Genomic DNA, 18229 nt, shown 5'->3' with positions numbered 1-18229 from the left:
GCATTTGCCATTTACCAAGGCGGGACGCTGTGGAACAGGACAATGTCCAATACAAGTTTCTCCTGGTCCTTTCCGAAGATCCGAGAGATCCCAGCTCCCTCCCGGTGCAACTCTTGTTTGAGCATGTGAGATGACAAGACCTTTAAAGGAGGGAAAATGTGGAGGAACTCATCAGTGCAGTTCTACGTTTAGAAATGATAATAGTAAAATTGAGAGATGAGAAGAAACCTACCGGATGAAATCACCAATAGAAAGACCATTGTGTTGAGCTTGGTTTGACCCTTCTCCATGTCCAAGTACATCTTGCCTGATTGATTGTCAAATGTATACGATTGTGAAAGATATTTGTTTATGTGTCCCACCGAAGTGGGTTTAAATAGATGTCTAAAGTTCGGTATTTTTGGAGTTTGAGTGGAGGCAAGATGCAAAAAACAAAAAAATAGCAGTTGGGTTGCTAAATATGCATATTCTGCTAATATTCTCATAGAAATTTTTTCTTTGTTACCCTTATTTTGCGGGTCTCCATAGAAATGCACATTTGGTTTATTAGGTAAGACTATACGTACTCGCAGTATACAATTGGATTCTTCGAGATGTTTCTACCATATATAATTTAAGCATTTCTCGGAGTTAATGGGATGAATTTACTTTTTCTTGGTAAGAAATGTTACTCTCTAATAAAACTTAATTCTATCTTATCTCTTATCAACAAAGAAAGTAAATCTAGAGTGTAATTTAGATCATATGATCGAAATATCCAATTTACTATTCAATCTGCACATTAGTTTCCTTCCCTAAAAGTACGAGCGATTTTGACCCATTTGAAATTCTCTAGCATTTTCCTAATCTAAGAAAAGATATCTAACGTGTATACATTTCCTCATTTGTTAAATTGTGGCATCCCAGACACGCCACTTACTGATGCGTTCTTAATCTTTTCACTTTTAGCACAAGCGGAAGACAAAACACAATCAAATTAAACATTTCTCGATCAGTGGACACATCCATAACAAAATACCACATCTTCATTTCCCACTTTTTATTTATATACAAAAGGTTATTTGGATGACATCCTTTTCAAGCATGATAGCAAAATTTCATCTGGGAGGTCAAAATGGGGTCCTAATCCCCTAATGCAGCTACATCCACAACTCCACTTCTCTACTTGTCGCCACCACCTCCATCACTACTGACACTATCAGGATAAGGGGTCGGTGACATGTTCAAAGATCTGTAAAAAATGTGTCAACGATAAACAGTGAGCGAAAACTCAGCCAAGTAAACTCTATCACGCCATACTAAACGGATAATGACAAGCATTTCAATCGAGTTAAATAGGTAGACACATGAACCAATTCACATCCAAACATAACATAGAAGACTCCCTTTTTTATTTGAGCGTAATTCACCAGATAAAAGATTGTCGATCGACTAACAGCCATTCACACGAATTCTCATTTGATTTAGTAACTCAGGCCACAACATCCTCCGGGGAACCCAATTACCCCCCCGAGCATCTCGTACCCATCACGGCACATCTGGGGAACCGTGTTACACCCCCAGGCATCCGAGGGAACCCCGTTACCCCCTCAGGCATCTCGCACCTACCACGGCATCACGAGGACATCTGGGGAACCGTGTTACACCCCCAGGCATCCGAGGGAACCCAGTTACCCCCTCAGGCATCTCGCACCTACCACGGCATCACGAGGACATCTGGGGAACCGTGTTACACCCCCAAGCATCCGAGGGAACCCAGTTACCCACCCGGGCATCCCAACTCCGGGGCATCGTCGTCATGGGGACCGACGGAACAACCACACTTACAATTCCACACCCTTCGGCACATACATTACAGAAATTTAGAATTGTAATTTACAATATTTAATACAAAGGAAACATCTCATCAGAAAGTTCACAGCGTGTACGTTACATCTTCCGAAGACACCCAATCGAAAACTCCGATGTCTCAAATAAGAATCAATGAAACTTGGAATTTTGGCAATACTGGACAGTTTTGTAGACCCTGGGAAATCAATCCCAAAGACATGGCAAATGAGTTCCAAAAATTCCGAAATTCTAATATGATATTAACAAGACCTTAACACATATTTTTCATGAAGAACACAATCCCAAAATTCTCCTGGAAAGAGAAATTTTGAGGGCACGAAAACAGACTAGAACTGGACCGTCGGAACAGTGACACCGAGTTACAAGGAATGCTCTTTTGACACATCAAATGATGTCTAAACACCTTGAAATTTTTATATATTGTACAAAATGGGACTATGAACAAATTTTGTGAAGGAAGTATGATCGAATTCGAAGTGGATATTTTTATAAAAAATTGAGAAGGTCCAGAGGTCACGGTCTCCACCTTAAATACAGTTCTGATCCGGTAAAAGATTGGCCCTTCGAAATATCCATTTGTACTCAGAAAAATATGAAATTTAAGTATGTTGTAAATCAAGATCTTCTGAACAACTTTTAAGAAGAACGTTTAGCCAAATTCGGTCCACAACCGAAGCTGTAAAAATAGAAAACAGTGGATGTCCAGAGAAGTCGGTTTCTGGAACCCGAAACAGACATCAAGAAATGGATTCCCATTGAAGATCCACTACCTTCCAGCCACGAATTCACCATTCTAGGAACTCAAATCAACATGCATGGCCTGTTCCATACTAGTCTAGCACCCTAGACCCACCAAGGTTCGTTCTAATGGATCAACCCTTCAAGGACAGCCGCTGCAACCACTCGGACTCGCCTAACCCCAACTCAGATCAGTTCAAAAGCTTACCCGAGACCCAACGTCATGCAACCATTAACGTGGTTAGTATAAGGTGATAGAGAGTACTTGCCAGTGAGAGGAAATGGCTGAGATGGCTGAGGCGAAGCTGCTGGTCCGAGGCGGAGACGAAACGGCCGGCTACCGCTGCTGGTCGTGGACAGAGTAGAGGGCGGCAGCTGCTGGTCGGTGGAGGGGCTGTCTTCCAGGCGGCCAGAGAGAGAGACGAGAGAGAGTTGAGCTGAGGCGAGAGAGTGAGTTCGCAGAGAAATGAGAGGGAGTGAGCTGAGGCGAGAGAGAGAGCCGAAGGAGATGCACTTCTCGGATGGCCCTTTAGTTCCCCTTGCATGCATGGGCATGTATGGTGACACTTGGCACCTTTCTCTTGCCAATTGTAGAGGGAAAAGAGAGTCTAGTGCCCCCCACAGTTTTCTTGCGTGCATGGCTTGCATGTAGGAGAAAAGACAAGACATAACAAGACAAAAGGGAAGAAATGAAGAGGTTGGGGGCTGCGAATGCGTCGTGGGGTTTCCGGCGGGAAAATGGGAAAGGAAAAAGAAAAGGGAAGAAAAGGAAGGGAAAAGAGAAAAAAAGAGGAAAAGAAGGGGCTGTCCGTGAGCAAGGGGAAAAATGGGGAGAAAAATAACGGCGACGGGTTTGACACGGAGTCAGGTCGTGCAAACGACGCGACGTCGGTTTAGTTGGTCCAACAATAACGATCTCTAGAATTCGAATTCGCGATTCCAAAAACGATATCAGCGATGTTAAACTTCCAATTTTTTTATTGCTCCTAATTCCCATCGACGAGAGTCTTAATCCATTAGGGTCCGTTAATCTTTGGTCATGAAAATTCGGGATGCCACATAAATGTTCTCTTTTTTCGCTAATTTTCATTGTCTTACCTGACGAATACATGCAAAATTCATTAGTACCACCGAAAGCGCGAGGGGTGTCAATAATAGAAATCCAACTCATTGGGTTTTGAGCTTTTCCTCTTCAGTGGCTGCTTAATTTGTATGAGTCAGCTGAGGAACTTAAATTTGACGTCTAATTCATATTTACAAAAATGTCAATGATTTTCCTATCATTTTTTATTTTGTTATCCGTAAATCAAACTCTCGTCACCAGTGAAATGTTGGATATTTCAATAGTCGTTGTTAAAAAGAGATCACTTTAATGCCAATTGTTGTTAAAAAGTGATCATTTCAGTGCCAAGAACTCCATGCGGAAATGTCACATGGACTGGATTTTTTAAATAATGTACCATAAAAGCCACGTATTATTTTTGTCCGGAATTTCAAGCCATTGGCACTTAAGTGATCATTTTTTCTTCGATTTGGCACTTAAGTGATTTAACGAAAACTTACACAACTTTTGTCACTTCTAGTGCTCTTTTTGCCGCAAAGGTGCAAAGAAACGTTAAGTGGGAGAAAAATAGAAAAAAGAATTGATGGAATTTCTCTCTGTGAAACAGAGGGCTAAAGGAGGAAAGAAAAAAAAAACTTGATGATAATTTGTGGAATACTCCGTGAACTAGGATCTTTATTTGAGACTAAATTGACCACTTCAATTGCTTATCTGAGCTATCGTCTACTTTGGGTCCTCTTTTAAGAAAATAGTTTCACTAGCCCTTATTTGAAATTGTTCCCTTAACTTAATTGTCGAGTGATCCGAAAGAATGGTCAAATACGAAGACAACCAAAATGGATCTTCGATATCTGCATTTTTTCCTTCATATCCTCAATTTCAGCATCTCATTTTTCATGTCAGCCTAAAGCATACCTAGTTAGAGACGTAAGGCTATCGGGTGTGCCACTCTTTCGGGACCTCGACTTCTCTTATCCATCATTAACCGTTTATCCGACATATACATAAGAAATATGACTATCACATTTGATTACCTAGTTATGGAATACTAGGATGCAGTCGATCGATTTCGACAATTGGAAATTTTCAAGACCGTCCAAAAAGTCAAATACTCAATAATACCAACCCATTTTATTAAGAGCGAAATTCCCTTTTTATTTTTGCTTCCTCTCCTCTCATAGAGGCACAAAACCAGCATACATCAATTGTCCTCATGCAAGTTTTTCTCCTACACACCCACATTTGCCATTTACCAAGGCGGGACGTTGCGGAAAAGGACACTTTCTAATACAAGTTTCTGCAAGTTTTTCTCCTACACACCCACATTTGCCATTTACCAAGGCGGGACGTTGCGGAAAAGGACACTCTGTCTAATACAAGTTTCTGCAAGTTTTCTCCTACACACCCACATTTGCCATTTACCAAGGCGGGACGTTGCGGAAAAGGACACCGTCTAATACAAGTTTCTCCTTGTCCTTTCCGATTATCATTATCCGAGAGATCATAGCTCCCTCCTGGTCCATCTCTTGTTTGAGCATGTGAGACGACAAGACCTTTAAAGGAAGGAAAATGTGGAGGAATTCATCAGCGCAGTTCTACATTTAGAAATGATAATAGTAATTGAGAAAGATGAGAAGAAACCTACCGAATGCAATTACCAATAGAAAGACTATTGCGCTGAGCTTGGTTTGACCCTTCTCCATTTCCAACGATATTTGGCTCGATCGACTGTGTAGGATATATGAGCGTGACAGATATGTGTTTGTGTCCCATTGAAGTATGTTTATATAGATGTCTAAAGTTTGGTATTTTTGGAGTCTGATTAAATGCAAGATTCAAAAAACTGAGTGGTAATTGACTTGCTACATATTCATATTCTCATAGAGATTTTATCTTTGTTACCTTTATTCGCGGATCTCCATGGAAATGCACGTTTGCTTTATTAGGTAAGACTATCAGTACTCGCGGTATACAATTGGCTACTTCGAGAATTTCCTACCATAATTTGAGCATTTCTAGGAGTTAATGGGATGAATTTACTATGTTTATGCTAAGAAATGTTACTCTCTAATAAAACTTAATTTTATCTGATCTCCTATTAATAAAGGAAGTAAATCTCTCGGTGGTCCATCTAATGCTAGAGTGTAATTTAGATCGGATGATCGAAATATCTTATTTGGTAATCAATCTACACATTAGTTTCCTTAGCTAAAAGAATATACGATTTTGACATGTTTGGCATTCTCTAATATAATCCTAATATAAGAAAAGATATCTAACATGTGTATATTTCCTCATTCATCAAATGCTCTCTTTTTTCTCTAATTTTTATTGTCTGACCCGACGAATAGATGCAAAATTCATTAGTACCGCGGAAAGTACGAGGAGTGTGAATAATAGAAATCCAACTCATTGGGTTTTAAGCTTTTCCTCTTCAGTGGCTGCTTAATTTGCATGACTCAGCTCTGGAACTTAATTCTTTTTTTTTTGTTGGAGTCTATAATTATTATGAAAGCAAAATTTTAAATTTGACGTCTAACTCATATTTACAAAAATGTCAACGATTTTCCTATCCTTTATTATTTTGTTATCCGTACATCAAACTCTTGTCACAATGTTGGATATTTAAAGTTATTAATTTTTTTATCCTTCTCTCTCCTTGTCCCGCCGGCGCTCTCCGTCGTGCCCGAGGAGTACACCGTCGAATCCGGCGACTGCATCAATAAGGCCAAGGCACTCCCACTCAAGATCATCGCCATCGTCTCCATCCTCGTCACGAGTCTGATCGGCGTCTGCTCCCTGCTGTTCACCCGTTCGGTCCCAACCCTCAACCCTGACCGCGACCTCTTCATCATCATCAAGTGCTTCGCGGCAGGCATCATCGCCACCGGGTTCAAGCACGTGCTGCCCGTCTCTTTCGACATGCTGTCCTTGTCACGCCCCAAACCTTACGGCGCGCGAGCATCCCAACCGAGGTCGAATTCGTGTGACGTCCTAGGACGCATCGCCGACCCAACACCAAAAACAGAGATCAAGACACATGTGGAAGCAATGTAAACACCCGTACAGTTTAAAACACATGACCAAGGATAGCCCAAACAACAAACAACATTATAAATATACACTTGCATTAACATCAGGGAAACATATACAATATCCGTTACACAAAATACATACAAAGAATCAAAAGCAGGTCAACGGCCACTACTGACAAAAAGGGGTAAGTGGCCCGGGCGGTCAGTCGAAACACTAACCTAAGGAAGGGCTCCGGTCAAAAAGGTACTAGCCCGACCTAACTAGGGATACGGCTAAACCCTAAAGTACCTAGTCTGGGTCGGATCCCGAGGACTCGGAACAACTGTCAGACAACTCATCCTCGGAGTCCATGAAATCCAGCTCGGACTCGGCCTCTGCCGACTCGTCCTCATAATCGACCTCCTCTGGCTCGCTCTCCGGCTCGAAGTCCTGCTCCATCGGCTCCGGCTCGCTATCCGACTCCATAGGTTCTGGGTCAGAATTCCAGTCCACCGGCTCCTCGTCCATCGGGTTTGGCTCGTCGACCTCCCAGATAACAGGTCCGTGTCCAACGTCAAAATCCTCTCCAAATGAGGCCTCGGGGCTCGCCAAGTCTCCATCAGCGCACTGGGGATCTATATCACCTAGCCCGTTGAACGGGACATCAAAGGTCCTAAGAGGTCCGAAAGTCCCGGTGTAGTCCATGAAGCACCAACCTATGTACTCGTGGGCCTGGAAGTGCTGCTCGCCCACATCGACCCATATTGTAGTAAAATGGCTAATATACGTATCCCCGTTCCCTACGGGGTACTCGGTCACATCCCGGTCTATCCGGGACGGGATCCCAAAACGGATTGGAACTTCTGACATCCTCAAGGCCGGGGGTCTAAAAATGTGGGTTTTAACAACCGTGAGAACGAATCTCAGCGAGTAAACCCCATAAACCTAAACTAGGCTAACATGCACCTCCTGACAGGCAAACAATCACATGAACAAACCAATAATCAATTGACCTAGGCCCTCAGGCCCAGATCGAGAACACAAATGACCCTGCAGGTTGGGCATATAATAATTGCGATAATGGCACATACGCGAACATACGCGGCCACACGTACGCCATGAACATGCTCATACTCCTTGATGTCTGCATCACACACGATTCACCGACACGCACATGCTTGCACACCTGCCAATGCACTCTTGCACACACATGCCATCAATATGATTGTGCTCATGATTCGGCTCAATTATGCACACTTGCAAACTGCCAATTTCTCATTTGTAAATCGACCCGCGTAAAACGCATCAGCTCTAACAATATCCAACACTTCCTGGCCCGCATAAAACGCATCAGGCCCAGTGTCTCTAGCCCGCATAAAACGCAACAGGCGCAACACTGATCTCCATATACAGACCGAACCCGCGTAAAACGCATCAAGTTGGCCGTCTTCCGGCAATCCGGGCATCGTCCCGCGTAAAACGTATCAGGACGGGTTCAATACCCCGCGTAACACGCATCAGGGCTTATAGTGATCACACGTACACACACCAAATTTTATCTGAACCCCGCGTAAGACGCATCAGGGCGATTAGGTGATCACATGCTCATGTCGTGCACGCATACTTGCACAATTCTCATATCATGCCAATGCTCGACATACGAAATGTGTGGTCATGCACAATGAGCACTCGATTTCACATAGGCACACAATCAATTAATGCCAACTCAATGTGCATCTCAACATGCTCAATACCACAAATTAACTTGCCCAATTAATCCAATAACTCAATTCAGCCATGATATGATCAACTCACAATTTAGCATGCTCAGAACATCACATTGACATGCCCAATTAATTCAATTAGTCCGATTCTAACACGGCTCACAATTGGCACACAATTTCCATGCGATTAGAACAATTCAAATACGCATTCGCACGGACCGCCATGCCTCCTCATTCTCGGCCACACATGGCATGCATCATGGCATCACAATAATAATCACCGATCAAGCACGAATCAGCCACTAATCGGACAATACAAGGCATGCTCGGGATTCCACAATTAAACCCTAAATTAACGGAACTTAGGCCAATTAAATCCAATAATTCCAGCCATTAGATAGCCCACTCTAGGGCACTAAACCACATTGAAATCAACATATTAGACTCCCAAATCATCACATAATCCACGACTAATTAATCAACCCACTAATTATCTCTAAATTTCCCTAATTAACCTCTAAATTACCCTAAACCTATCTAGAAATGCTAATTAGCCTAATTAGGATTTAGGGTTAATACTCACTTGGGCTCCTAAGCTCCAAACAAGCTGATCGGGAGAGAAAAACGGGCTGGCTGAGCTGGTTTCACGGCGGTGCAAGCAGCGGCGAACGGCGGCTCCCCCGGCGGCGCGAGCGGCGGCGTGCGGCTGCTCCGGCGGGGCTGCTCACGCGGCTGGGGAAAGGGAGAGAGAGAATGGGACGGCTGGAAAGGTCGGGCGAGGATGAGGGCGTGGACGGCGGCTCACGACGGCGGCACCAGCGAGCGACGGCGCTCCGGCGTGCTCGGCTGCTCACGGTCGAAGGGGAAAGAAAGAAAAGGAGAGTGGCGTGGAGGAGGGGTTGGCCGGAGATGGTGAGGGAGTGAAATGAGGGAGAGAGAGAGAGAGAGAGGAGAGTGTATAGGCTAGAGTGAGTGGGGGTGGTTGAACAACTTCCCAAAAATTACCATCTTGTCCTCATTTCTAGGGCTAGGATCAAATCTTGATAAAATATCTAGGGGTAGATTGGTCCACTAATTTTAGCAATAATAGGGCTGATAATTCTAATCTAAACTCCTAAAATTTGGAATACAAGCATATGGCATAGGGGCAAAATGGTAATTTTCCGGTCCCGGGCCAAATTTCCAATATTCGACTCTACCGATCCCAAATATAACTGGGCACACTTATACGACGTTGTCCTTGCAAAATAGTTGCATACGTCCACGAAATTCGACACCGAAGTCCGGACTCAATTCCACGATCGATTTCGCTCAAACGGGATTTTAGCGTCTCTCACTAACGGGCGGCTGTTTAGGGGTTATGCGTACCGACCTAGGGTTACTCGAGTCGTGACGATCTCGATCTCCAAGAGAACACGAGGATTTATCACTAGTTCCGAGGGTCGCGATAGTTCGGAATAAGTTCGGGATTGTTCGTCACGCGTACTCTCGGTCGTGCGGAATCACCAGCGATCCGATCGTATGTCGCTGGCCAAACCAAATCCGTCACTCTCCTTGGACCGGCCCACATTGGCACAAAATATTCCCTCGTCATTTCTCGGAACCGGACTCAATTCAAGGTCGAGTTCTTGGGTCCACGTACCGTTTTCCTAGTTAGCCATTCCCTATTGGTCAGTATCCCGAGAATGATCAGTTCCCGCCATCGGCTTCTTCCCAAAGCGGCGGTTGTCCCTATTATGGGCGAACCGCGACCCAGAAGCGGTTGCCCTTTCCAACTGATCTCGTTCTATGGCTTGAGCCCGTTCATACATCTCCCCGTAGTCCCGAATGTTGAGCTATATCATCTGACTCCTAAGGTCCGGCTTTAGTCCATCTCGGAATCTCCGAACCTTATCCTGCGGGTTCTCCACCATCCTAGGTGCAAACTTCGACAATCTAGCGAACTCCGCTTCATATTGATCCACAGTCATTGATCCTTGACGAAGTCTCATAGATTCCGCCAGTTTCCTTTCCTTGGCACTCTTCGAGAAATATTTTCCATAAAAATTCTCGGTAAACACAGCCCAAGTCTGGGCGGTCCCCTTGGGAAATACTCTGCCCTTGGTGGCCTTCCACCAGTCGTTAGCATTATCCTGCAGCTAATATACAGCCAATGTCACCCTTTCAGTCTCGGTGCACCCCAGAACTTCAAAAGCTTTCTCTAATTCTTTTACCCAACGCGGTGCAGCCTCGGGGTCACCTTTTCCGTTGAACTTCGGTGGTTTTAACTTCAAGAGCTGTTCGACCAACTTAGACATCGGCCTAATCACATTTGCCGGTCCCGGAATTGAATTCCCATTATTCCCCTGATTCTCGTTATTCCCATTGGCCCCATTAGCAGCAGCAACGGCAGCCTCAATAGCAGTGGCAACAGTGGCATTTCTCTCCCGGGTCTGCCTACCCCTCAGTATTCCCGCTTCCTCGAGTGCCCTCAAAATCCCATCTACCCTTGGATCCTCTAAAACCCTCACTTACGGTGCTACGCGATCTTGGTCACGACCTCGACCTCTGCCTCTTCCTTGGCTACTCATCTTCACAACTCGCACGCTCACCTACCTGCTATAATTCCACTCAGGAATTAAAGACCTAAACCAAGCTAAATCGATCTAAGGTCCTAGGCGGGGAACTAACACAACAGCAATCAATCACTCAACATGCGGCCAAACACAAGCAGCACAAGACCTCAACCAAGGAGATACACGTACTTACCTTGGGTCCTGCCGCACCTGCACTTTACAGGTCAGTTCAAACAACCAGTCAGTCAAGACACAGACAGTCAGGAGGTACACGTAGCACACAAGGTCTCCCTACTGGTTACCCAAAGTCACTGCTCCTTATCACTCCAAACTTCGACCGAATTGGACCGAGCTGACCTTGCTTTGATACCAAATCAACGGGGGATGTCACGCCCCGAACCTTACGGCGCACGAGCATCCCATCCGAGGTCAAATTCGTGCGACATCCCAGGACGCGTTGCCGACCCAACACCCAACACCGAACACAGAGATCAAGACACATGCGGAAGCAACGTAAACACCCGTACAATTTAAAACACATGATCAAGGATAGCCCAAACAACAAACAACATTATAAATATACACTTGCATTAACATCAGGGAAACATATACAATATCCATTACACAAAATACATACAAAGAATCAAAAGCGGGCCAACGGCCACTACTGACAAAAAGGGGTAAGTGGCCCGGGCGGTCAGTCTAAACACTAACTTAAGGAAGGGCTCTGGTCAAAAAGGTACTGGCCCGACCTAACTAGGGATACGGCTAAACCCTAAGGTATCCAGTCCGGGTCGGATCACGAGGACTCGGAAGAACTGTCAGACAACTCATCCTCGGAGTCCATGGAATCCAGCTCGGACTCGGCCTCTGCCGACTCGTCCTCATAATCGACCTCCTCCGACTCGCCCTCCAGCTCGGAGTCCTGCTCCATCGGCTCCGGCTCGCTATCCGACTCCATAGGTTCCGAGTCAGAATCCCAGTCCACCGGCTCCTCGTCCATCGGGTCTGGCTCGTCGACCTCCTAGATAACAGGTCCGTGTCCGACGTCAGAATCCTCTCCAAATTAGGCCTCGGGGCTCGCCACGTCTCCATCAGTGCACTGGGGATCTATATCACCTGGCCCGTTGAACGGCACATCAAAGGTCCTAAGAGGTCCGAAAGTCCCGGTGTAGTCCATGAAGCACCAACCTATGTACTCGTGGGCCTGGAAGTGCTGCTCGCCCACATCGACCCATACCGTAGTAAAATGTCTAATATACATATCCCCATTCCCTACGGGGTACTCGGTCACATCCCGGTCTATCCGGGATGGGATCTCAAAACGGATTGGAACTTTTGACATCCACAAGGCCGGGGTTCTGAAAATGTGGGTTTTAACAACCGTGAGAACGAATCTCAGCGAGTAAACCCCCTAAACCTAAACTAGGCTAACATGCACCTCCTGACAGGCAAACAATCACACGAATAGACCAATAATCAATTGACCTAGGCCCTCGGGCCCAGATCGAGAACACAAATAACCCTGTAGGTTAGGCATATAATAATCGCGATAATGGCACATACGCGGCCACACGTACGCCATGCACATGCTCATACTCCTTGATGTCTGCATCACACACGATTCACCGACATGCACATGCTTGCACACCTGTCAATGCACTCTTGCACACACATGCCATCAATATGATCGTGCTCACGATCCGGCTCAATTATGCACACTTGCGCACTACCAATTTCTAATTTATAAATCGACCCGCGTAAAACGCATCAGGTCTGACCCGCGTAAAACGCATCATGTCTGACAATATCCAACACTTCCTGACCCGCGTAAAACGCATCAGGCCCAGTGTCTCTAGCTCGCGTAAAACGCATCAGGCGCAACACCGATCTCCATATACGGACCGAACCCGCGTAAAACGCATCAAGTTGGCCGTCTTTCGGCAATCCGGGCATTATCCCGCGTAAAATGCATCAGGACGGGTTCAATACCCCGCGTAACACACATCATGGCTTATAGTGATCACACGTACACACACCAAATTTTATCTGAACCCCGCGTAAGACGCATCAAGGTAATTAGGTGATCACATGCTCATGTCAGGCATGCATACTCGCACAATTCTCATATCATGCCAATGCTCAGCATACGAAATGCGTGGTCATGCACAATGAGCACTCGATTTCACATAGGCATATAATCAATTAATGCCAACTCAATGTGCATCTCAACATGCTCAATACCACAAATTAACTTGCCCAATTAATCCAATAACTCAATTCAGCCACGATATGGTCAACTCACAATTTAGCATGCTCAGAACATCACATTGACATGCCCAATTAATTCAATTAGTCCGATTCTAACACGGCTCACAATTGGCACACAATTTCCATGCGATTAGAACAATTCAAATACGCATTCGCACGGACCGCCATGCCTTCTCATTCTCGGCCACACATGGCATGTATCATGGCATCACAATAATAATCACCGATCAAGCACGAATCAGCCACTAATCGGACAATACAAGGCATGCTCGGGATTCCACAATTAAACCCTAAATTAACGGAACTTAGGCCAATTAAATCCAATAATTCCAGCCATTAGATAGCCCACTCTAGGGCACTAAACCACATTGAAATCAACATATTAGACTCCCAAATCATCACATAATCCACGACTAATTAATCAGCCCACTAATTATCCCTAAATTCCCCTAATTAACCCATAAATTACCATAAACCTATCTAGAAATGCTAATTAGCCTAATTAGGGTATAGGGTTAATACTCACTTGGGCTCCTAAGCTCCAAACAAGTTGATCGGGAGAGAAAAACGGGTCGGCTGAGCTGGTTTCACGCCGGCGCAAGCAGCGGCGAACGGCGGCTCCCGCGGCGGCGCGAGCGGCGGCGTGGGGCTGCTCTGGCGGGGCTGCTCACGCGGCTGGTAAAAGGGAGAGAGAGAATGGGACGGCTGGAAAGGTCGGGTGAGGATGAGGGCGAGGACGGCGGCTCATGGCGGCGGCACCAGCGAGCGGCGACGCTCCGGCATGCTCGGCTACTCACGGCCGAAGGGGAAAGAAAGAGAGGGAGAGTGGCGTGGGGGAGGGGTTGGCCGGAGATGGTGAAGGAGTGAAATGAGGGAGAGAGAGAGAGAGAGAGAGAGAGAGAGAGAGGAGAGTGTATAGGCTAGAGTGAGTAGGGGTGGTTGAACAACTTCCCAAAAATTGCCATCTTGTCCTAATTTCTAGGGCTAGGATCAAATCTTGATAAAATATCTAGGGGTAGATTGGTCCACTAATTTTAGCAATAATAGGGCTGATAATTCTAATCAAAACTCCTGAAATTCGGAATACAAGCATAGGGCATGGGGCAAAACGGTAATTTTCCGGTCCCAGGCCAAATTTCCAATTTTCGACTCTACCGATCCCAAATATAATTGGCCACACTTATACGACGTTGTCCTTGCAAAATAGTCGCGTACGTCCACGAAATTCGACACCGAAGTCCGGACTCAATTCCACGATCGATTTCGCTCAAATGCAATTTTAGCGTCTCTCACTATCGGGCGGCTGTTTAGGGGTTACGCGTACCGACTTAGGGTTACTCGAGTCGTGACGATCTCGATCTCCCAGAGAACACGAGGATTTATCACTAGTTCCAGGGGTCGCGATCGTTCGGAATAAGTTCGGGATCGTTCGCCACGCGTACTCTCGGTCGTGCGGAATCACCCTCGATCCGATCGTACGTCGCTGGCCAAACCAAATCTATCACTCTCCTTGGACCGGCCCACATTGGCACAGAATATTCCCTCGTCATTTCTCGGAACCGTACTCAATTCACGGTCGAGTTCTTGGGTCCACGTACCGTTTTCCTAGTTAGCCATTCCCTATTAGTCAGTATCCCGAGAATGATCAGTTCCGGGCGAGACTTACTAAAACAAATTGAGAAATATATATCCATTTTATTGATCACGAAAGTGGGTCGAATTCAGGACGTTGCAGTTCTCCCCGTGCTTGAAAGAGAACCCTTGGCGCAAGTTCCCATTCACCGGGTTCGTTGCTATGTTGAGCGCCATCGTGACGCTGATGGTGGACTCGATGGCGACGAGCATGTATAGCCAGAAGAACAACGTTGGCGTCATTTCCAAAATCGAGACCATTGACGGTGACCGGGAGATGGGCGTCGTGACCGCGGCGCATTTGCATAGCCACGGCCACGGCCGCTGCCGCCACCACCACGGAGCGGCAGGGAAGGTGGAGGCCACGAGTTCTCAGCTGCTTCGGTACAGGGTCGTTGCAATGGTAAGATCATACTTTGGATATTGTTAGTATATGTTTTTCACTTAGATTTATTTACTGTATGGTACTACTAAAGTTCACATGGATGCGAAGCTCGAGGACCCGCAAGATAAAGCCCCTCGAGCCCACAATCATTATTTCACAAAATGCCATCATTTATTTACAGATGTCGACATAGATGCAAGACTTACTCCATATAGTATAGATTTCGTATTATATATATTTTCTACCTCGTGGACCGTTCAAAGAATTATTATTGGCATGCGGGATTTTCTTATTCAGTTTCTGTCAATTTAGGTTTTCTGCGGCACTTGCTTCTGCAGTTAAATGATTAAATATCGACTTTCTTGAAAAGAATTTGAAATCTAGTAACATCCACCAACCACTTTGCCTTTGGTGAATGAACATGGGACATCGGTAGCGAAGAAAAGAAATAAGAGATCATAGTATTTTTAGTCATAATTGAAAGGTAGAAGAGGATTTTTTTAAGAAATCATATCATGGACTTGACAAAGTTTTTGGAAAAAAAAATGCTCCGCACACTATATATCAATCAGAAAGGTTAAAGTTTCAATTTGTGACTTCTTAGGGTCTTTTTTCTTTACTAAAAAAATATTTCTTAGTTTGCTTAAAAAATCCTCAAACTATAAAACAAAAAGCAGTGTAAAATTTAAAAATCACGAAGGATTATATAGAATTTCACATGTCAATATTATAAGACTTTAGGTGCTTCAAATTGAACAAAAGTCAAATCACGAGAGTTGCAGAATTCGAAAACAGTAAAATTTGAAAGTTCAATTTTGATTATGCGCATCCGTCCTAATAGCGACCTTCGTAAAATTTGATTTTCTCAAAAGAGACAACGGGCTTTGTATGATGCATCTCTAAGAAATTATTTGGACACCTACTATCTCTTAATTAAGACCAAGTATATCTTTACCGCGATGAAGCTATGATATCATAGTGTTGGAAAATTAATATATTAGCTTCAAATGATATCTGTTCTTCATCTATAAATTTCTTTTCTAGACATTAAAATTGGGATTGATTGTACTTAGGTGCTGGAGCTAGGAATAGTGGTACACTCGGTGGTGACAGGGCTTGGATTGGGAGCCTCAAGCAATGTGTGCACCATCAGAGGCCTTGTGGCTGCTCTTTGCTTCCATCAAATGTCTGAAGGCATGGGTCTTGGTGGCTGCATTCTTCAGGTAACACTTCAGATCCACAAACCTCCAAACTTTTTCAGTTTATGGCAAAGAAAAACAAATTAATCAGCAGATCTGTTGTTATTTCCATGTTCCCATGTTGGTCCAAGTCGGCTAATTGAATCTTTTGTAAACCCTATAAATAGGCAGAGTACAGGTGGTTGAAGAAGCTGGTAATGGTGTTCTTCTTCTCGGTGACGACCCCGTTTGGGATCACTCTATCGAGCACCTACCAGGAGAACAGCCCGAGCTCGCTCATCACGGTCGGCCTGCTCAATGCGTCGTCCGCGGGGCTCCTGATCTACATGGCCCTTGTCGACCTCCTCGCCGCCGACATCATGGGTCCGAAGCTGCAGCGCAGCACCAAGCTCCAGATCAAGTCCTATGCTGCCGTGCTGCTAGGTGCTGGTGGCATGTCTCTCATGGCCAAATGGGCCTGAGTTTGTACTAATTATCCTCAACGAACAAAATGTGTAACTGGATGGTTTTTCTGTTTTCTTTCGCTTTTTGGTTTATGCTCATGCTACATATGTGTTTGGCTTTTGGATGATCAACAACTAAAGAATATGTCATAAATTGTGTATATGATATGCTCTCATCATATAGAATGCTAACTTATGAACACAGAAAAAGTTTTCTGTTGATCCGCTATAATACTATCTTGAAAGGACGAACTAGTCACTTTATAAATGTCATTTCGCAACACTTGCATCTCGGTCAAGATACCGATAACCAAATAAGGAAGAAAGAAGTTCTATTGGTAGGAATCCCTAGATTGTATCTCTTCATTTTAACAAATATAAAGTAAGATAAAAATATCAATCTTTAAATAAATTGCGAGATGATGGAATTAATGTTAATTATAAATTTAAAAGTCTGGATTATATTTCTTTTCGACATAAAAACAGATTTAGTTCAAAGTCGGAAATGAGCATCGTGTACGTATATCTCTCCACTAAATAAATGGGTGGATATTAAAACAACATGTGCGTGGAATTCTGCAAAACGTCATAGACAACCTATAATCATGTGCATTATGCTAATATATAGGGAAAAGCCTCCAAAAAGTCAAATACTCAATGAACCCATTTTATTAAGAGCGAAGTTCCCTTTTCATTTTTGCTTTCTCTCCTCTCACTGATGCACAAAACTCTCATACATCAATGGTCCTCATACAAGTTTATCTCTTTAAGGCGGAACACACATGCATTTGCCATTTACCAAGGCGGGACGCTGTGAAACAGGACAATGTCCAATAAAGTTTCTCCTGGTCCTTTCCGAAGATCCGAGAGATCCCAGCTCCCTCCCGGTGCAACTCTTGTTTGAGCATGTGAGATGACAAGACCTTTAAAGGAGGGAAAATGTGGAGGAACTCATCAGTGCAGTTCTACGTTTAGAAATGATAATAGTAAAATTGAGAGATGAGAAGAAACCTACCGGATGCAATCACCAATAGAAAGACCATTGTGTTGAGCTTGGTTTGACCCTTCTCCATGTCCAAGTACATCTGGCCTGATTGATTGTCAAAGGTATACGATTGTGAAAGATATTTGTTTGTGTCCCACCGAAGTGGGTTTAAATAGATGTCTAAAGTTCGGTATTTTTGGAGTTTGAGTGGAGGCAAGATGCAAAAAAAAAAAAATAGCAATTGGGTTGCTAAATATGCATATTCTGCTAATATTCTCATAGAAATTTTTTCTTTGTTACCCTTATTTCGCGGGTCTCCATAGAAATGCACATTTGGTTTATTAGGTAAGACTATATGTACTCGCAGT

The 18229-nt window shown here is 44.5% G+C and overlaps 1 protein-coding gene across 1 annotated transcript; it reads left to right on the top strand.

The window, feature by feature from the left end:
* The first annotated feature begins 2870 nt into the window (after window positions 1-2870).
* Window positions 2871-16894, top strand: LOC130139915 (fe(2+) transport protein 1-like). The gene is made up of 5 exons (XM_056317915.1): window positions 2871-2900; window positions 6284-6579; window positions 14943-15252; window positions 16308-16457; window positions 16601-16894. Exons 1-5 carry the CDS (start codon window positions 2871-2873, stop codon window positions 16892-16894), a joined length of 1080 nt encoding a protein of 359 aa, XP_056173890.1.
* The last annotated feature ends 1335 nt before the right edge of the window (window positions 16895-18229 follow it).

This window comes from Syzygium oleosum, unplaced genomic scaffold, assembly GCF_021117445.2.
Source record: "Syzygium oleosum isolate NSW1041296 unplaced genomic scaffold, Sole_v2.1 Sole_v2.14, whole genome shotgun sequence".
Classification (NCBI taxonomy): domain Eukaryota; kingdom Viridiplantae; phylum Streptophyta; class Magnoliopsida; order Myrtales; family Myrtaceae; genus Syzygium; species Syzygium oleosum.
This window is presented reverse-complemented; position numbering and strand designations above follow the sequence as displayed.

Excerpts from the sequence above, each read along its gene's own strand:
- LOC130139915 (XM_056317915.1), top strand. The coding sequence starts at position 2,871 with ATGGCTGAGATGGCTGAGGCGAAGCTGCTG. Across the intron at positions 6,580-14,942 it reads CCCGTCTCTTTCGACATGCT|GACGTTGCAGTTCTCCCCGT; the intron begins GTCCTTGTCACG and ends GGTCGAATTCAG. Across the intron at positions 15,253-16,307 it reads GGTACAGGGTCGTTGCAATG|GTGCTGGAGCTAGGAATAGT; the intron begins GTAAGATCATAC and ends GATTGTACTTAG.